General features: G+C 45.8%; 1 protein-coding gene across 1 annotated transcript in view; it reads left to right on the top strand.

Annotated features, from left to right (window-relative positions):
* RIPPLY3 (ripply transcriptional repressor 3) overlaps positions 1 to 4,772 on the top strand; it is a 22,401-nt gene that overhangs the window by 1,697 nt on the left and 15,932 nt on the right. The window contains exons 2-3 of the mRNA XM_012640071.1: positions 1,005 to 1,131; positions 3,645 to 3,712. Coding sequence (XP_012495525.1) covers positions 1,005 to 1,131; positions 3,645 to 3,712 — 195 coding nt within the window. The remainder of the gene's footprint in view (positions 1 to 1,004; positions 1,132 to 3,644; positions 3,713 to 4,772) is intronic.

The following is a 4,772-nucleotide window of genomic DNA, read 5'->3' on the forward strand; positions in this document are numbered from 1 at the left end:
CAAACCAGCAGGTAGAGAGGGGAGGGGAGAAGGCTGACATGGCCCCTCACCTTAGAAAAAAGCTGAGTGCACCATTAGCTCTCAGCTGGTGCCACACAGTGCAAATAGGGCAGAGCCCCGGCTGAGGAGCCCAGAAGTTGCAATTAAAAGCCCTCACCCGCCGTCTGGCCCTTTCTGAAGCACTTTTGGTGCTGTCTGCAAGCACTCCTGGGGTAACTCATGTTGTCTGAGCAAATACACTCAAGCCGAGTGCTTTGTGGGCAAAGATTAATTGCCACTACCATTCTTTTGTTTGCCTGCGTGGGTAACTAAATTGCTTTATACTTATTGATGTAATGACTTGCTTTCATAGAATTTACCTTTCCTTTGTTATATAACAAACATTTAAAATACGTTTAAAATATAAATTGATGACTTTTATTTATTTTTTTGATGAGTTACTTAAAATGCTGGAATTAATCAGGCTGGGAAGGACCATGTATTTAATTTACATAACACATGTCATATATGGCTTAGTGTGCAGTTATCTGGAATACAGTAAGAACACTTGGGTGTAGGAAAGCATTCCTTCACCATATTTTGATATTTCAGCTACTATATTAAATTAATCTGAATATTGGGAGTTTTAGTTCAGTTACTGTTATTTACTTTAAAGAATGAAGCAAATAAAATCTATATCAAATTAACAAGCGATATGATTTTTTAGCCTAAATTATTCTTACATGCAATATTTAAATAATGTAAAATAATTCCTTCTTTTGCATTCAAACTTAAGTTCTTAAACAAAAAATTTAAAAGTGCTCGTGTGAGAGATAATATAGATGTTTATAATTATCCAATTTTCTTTTAAATGAAATGTGTGTGGAGCCTAGCAGTTGTTTGCAAGAATGGAAATACCATAGCACACTTCCTAAGTAAGACAGGTGGTGGTCGGTTTTTCTATTTATAATGAGGCCATTTGTGAGAAAAATGAAGATTACTTGCAGAGAAATGTTAAACTGTAGCAACTTTCTCGTCGATCGGCTGCCTTTCACCCTGGAGGAAGAGTCGTGTCCATGGATTTGGGCTGGGGGAGAGTGGGTGTTCCGCGGGGGCTGTGCGCATCGCACGCGGGTCTCCGCAGCGCGGCAGGTGAGCGCAGCCCTGCGCGGGAGGGAACGCATCTTGCTCAACAGCGCCCTCTCCCGACAAACCAGGAGAATTCCTGGGCTCCAGAGCCCCGTTCTGAATTCTTCAAAAAATGCCATTGGCGGGGAGGGATGCCGGTGAGGGGTGCTATGGCTTGGTGACCTGTACCAGGACTCACGGCAAGCGATCAAAATTAGACTACAATCTAAATTTGAGGGAAGGCCTCAAGGCCCTGTGTCCTGAGCAGCGGGGCCACCGTCACCCCCCTGGAGTCCCTACCACACCTAGAGAGCTATCTCCCTCTCCTGCCTGGAAAACCTAAACCGTTCTTGACCTCGGTTGCATTTCTCTCTTGGCCACTTGCCGGCACTGCAAGGAGGCAGTTTCCTGGAAGAGGACAGAGACTGTTCTCCTGGGCCTGTCCTATCTGCCAGCCTTGGCCTTAGCCCTGGGTCAGAGGCACACATGGGAGAAGGCCCACACTCGCTGGAAGTCTCTCTGCTCCCTCCTGTTCTCTTGCTCTTGAGAAAACACACCCAGAGGCCAAGGGGGGAGATCAGAAGTTCAACACCAGTCTGGGCAATGTAGTAGTGAGACCCTGTCTCTAAAATAAAAATAAAAATAAAAAGGAAGAAAACACACTCACAAACACATACCTACATACCTTAAACACAGAGCTTACCTTGGATACATTTCTGTTCCTGTGTTCAATTATAATACATCAATATCTAGACATTTCCCTCATCAGAAAAGGATCTTGAATATGATCCTTCTAGAAAATAGTCAGGATATTTGCAGTGTAAAATTTTTAAAGCTGTAAATGTTTCTGGCGTAAGGTTTTTAAAGTTTATAAAGGTGTACTGTATGTTTCACAGAGGCTAGTTAGAACCAGGTGTCTTAAAGAAGCAATTTTTTCTCTGCGCCACCTACCGTTGCCTTTCGGTGTCCTCCAAAGTCTGCCTGTCAGGTGGACCCTGTCCCATCTTGGGGTGTAAAATTGTCTTTCGCAGGACAGGATTGCTTGTGGTGGTAGAGGGAGCCTGAGGAGCATTTTATAACTGCAAACCGAGCTTAACACAGAACTAATTTCCTGTAGCACCCAAAAAGTGAACAACTTTATGGAAAAGATTTTGTTCCAGAGAACCTCATTGTACTTCCTTTAGCTCATCAGTGTATTACAAAAATGTGGCTGATAAAGCGTAATGTCTGCAGAGGCTCCCGCAGGCTGATTTGCTCACAGATGTCATGTACACACACAACCCCCCCCCCCGCCCCCGTCCCAAGGTCCCTGATCTGGTTCCCACTAAGCTCTGTGGAATCCAAGGGCCTTGTCTCTCAGATCCACTGTCTCAGCCCATCTCAACTCATTTTCAGGTCATCCCAGCATGGTCCAGAACGCCCCACTCCCCACTCTCCACGGTAACTAAGCTTTCGGAGACCTGAGGTCAAACGACAATTTCTGGCTTCTCGGCCTCTGGGATAACCTGGCTATATTTCAGGCCACATCCATTCAGGCCCAGCACCCTCAGGGGTTTGGGCAGAGCAGGGTCAACCCTGGACAGGTAGAGTGTGACTGTCCCCTTACCTTCCCCGTGACCCTGCTCAGAGGTTAGGATGGATAGACCTGGCTCTCTGCTGTGTCCTGTCTTCACTAAAGTTGTCCTTAGCTGCCTGGTGCTCAGACTAGCTGCCCCTCTCCTTGGCTCTTGCTACTCAAGTGGTCACCAACCTTTGGATGCTACTGAAGTATACCTGGACTCTGTCCTTCCTTTCCTTTCCCATCGCTGTTACCTGCACTCACATCTTTATAACCTCTTGCCAAGACTGGTACCTTCCTTTCTTCACCAATATGGTCTATGCACCTCTCCCAGTGGCCACCACTGTCCTTGAAATACAGATCTGATTGTTGAACTGTCTGGCTCAAGAATCGGTCAGCAGTGCCTGTATCTAGAATCAGACCTAAACTCAGTAGTGGGTATTCACGGTGCTCTGCCATCAAGACCTCTGAGCGTCACAGCGTCTCATTCGTTACACACTGGGCTGCACACTGTTCCCCGCCTGTACCCTCTGTTTTCTCACCCCTCTGAATCTGATGCTTTCCTCTGTCACGATAGCCTCTGAATCGCGCACCCACGTGCCACAGATGTCTCTGCCAGGCCCTGCACGGACCCTTTCCTGATCCTTCTCTCCACTTAGAGTCATGAGTGTCTTACCATGTTATGTTTTGTAGCTTAGTCATTTGCATACCTGCGCACCTGTCCCGTTAGACTGCAAAGTGCTTGGACCAGGGCACTGCATCCAACCCTTTCCATCTTTGAATCCCGCACAGTGCCTGGGACATTTCGGGCCACAGTAAACGGAACAGGGGCTTATCAGGTACTGCTAAGGTGTTTAAACTCTCTCAAATTGGTACAGAACATTTGCAGACTACTGAGATTCTGTTTTTTAAAACTTCAGGATGTCACCTTCAGAGGCTCCTTGACTATGTCTGTGTTTGGATGTGTCTGTCTTTACAGCCTGAGCCTGGAGGTGCCCAACAAACTTTTGGATCAAAGGGAGCCTTTGGGTTTCAGCATCCTGTAAGGTAATATATGACTTCGCATTCAGAAATCTGTAATTTCCTTTTAACAGAAGCATTAATACACTTTCGTGTCTTTGACCATATAAATTTTCAATAAAGTGGAAAATAATTCAATATATTCTTCGATATTATTTAGTTTCCTCAGACCAAGGAACTTGAAGATATTTTGTTGGGTTTCTGGAAACCATTCATGTGTTCATTCATTCGGTGTTTCGGCCGCAAGGTGCAATTGGTCTCTCTCTCTTCTTTATACCTTTATTTACGCTTCTCATTACATGTTATGCCTTGGGTTAAATTTAATCGCATATGAACGGGATATGCATATCTATTTATTTACTTAGATACTGGGGCACATTTCTGTTTCTCTTCCAGGATATAAGCTAATACATTGTCTAGTGCAAAGCAGACTGTCAGGATCTGTGTGTTGAGTAACGAGGGGAGGAGACGGCCCCGGCACAGCGGCGCAGCGCGCCTTCCACAGAGTGTTTTCCTCCAGCCTCTCGGCTGTGCGTCCGTGGTCCCGACAGTGACCAGCATTTTCACTGCTGTATCCTGCCTACATTGCATCCATTTTAGAGCTTTTATCTGTCTTATTCTCTCCCTCTCAATCTCTCATTTCTTTCACCAAAATTAACCACTCCTCGGGGTGTTTTTGCCCTGGACATCCCGGAAGGTTACCCTAGAAAGCTTTAATTATCCCAAAGACACTCATTTCTAGAGATGAAATTCAGAGCCCCTCAGCTTGGTTAGAGGAAAGCCTTCCTGGTATCCTTACATTAGTGGTTTTCAATCCTCATAGAATCAATGGGGCAGCTTATGCCGTGACTGCAGAGGCACGAGCCACAGCCGTGTAACTGTGCATCGCACGCTGGATATATAATTTCATTTTACGTTTTTATTACAGAAGATTTCAGACAAACACAAAAGTGGAAAGAATAGTACAGTTGGGGCCGGGCGTGGTGGCTCACTCCTGTAATCCTAGCACTCCGGGAGGCCGAGGTGGGCGGATTGTTTGAGCTCAGGAGTTCGAGACCAGCCTGAGCAAGAGCGAGACCCCGTCTCT

Source organism: Propithecus coquereli, unplaced genomic scaffold (assembly GCF_000956105.1).
Source record: "Propithecus coquereli isolate 6110/MARCELLA unplaced genomic scaffold, Pcoq_1.0 Scaffold148, whole genome shotgun sequence".
In the NCBI taxonomy this organism is placed as follows: Eukaryota; Metazoa; Chordata; class Mammalia; order Primates; family Indriidae; genus Propithecus; species Propithecus coquereli.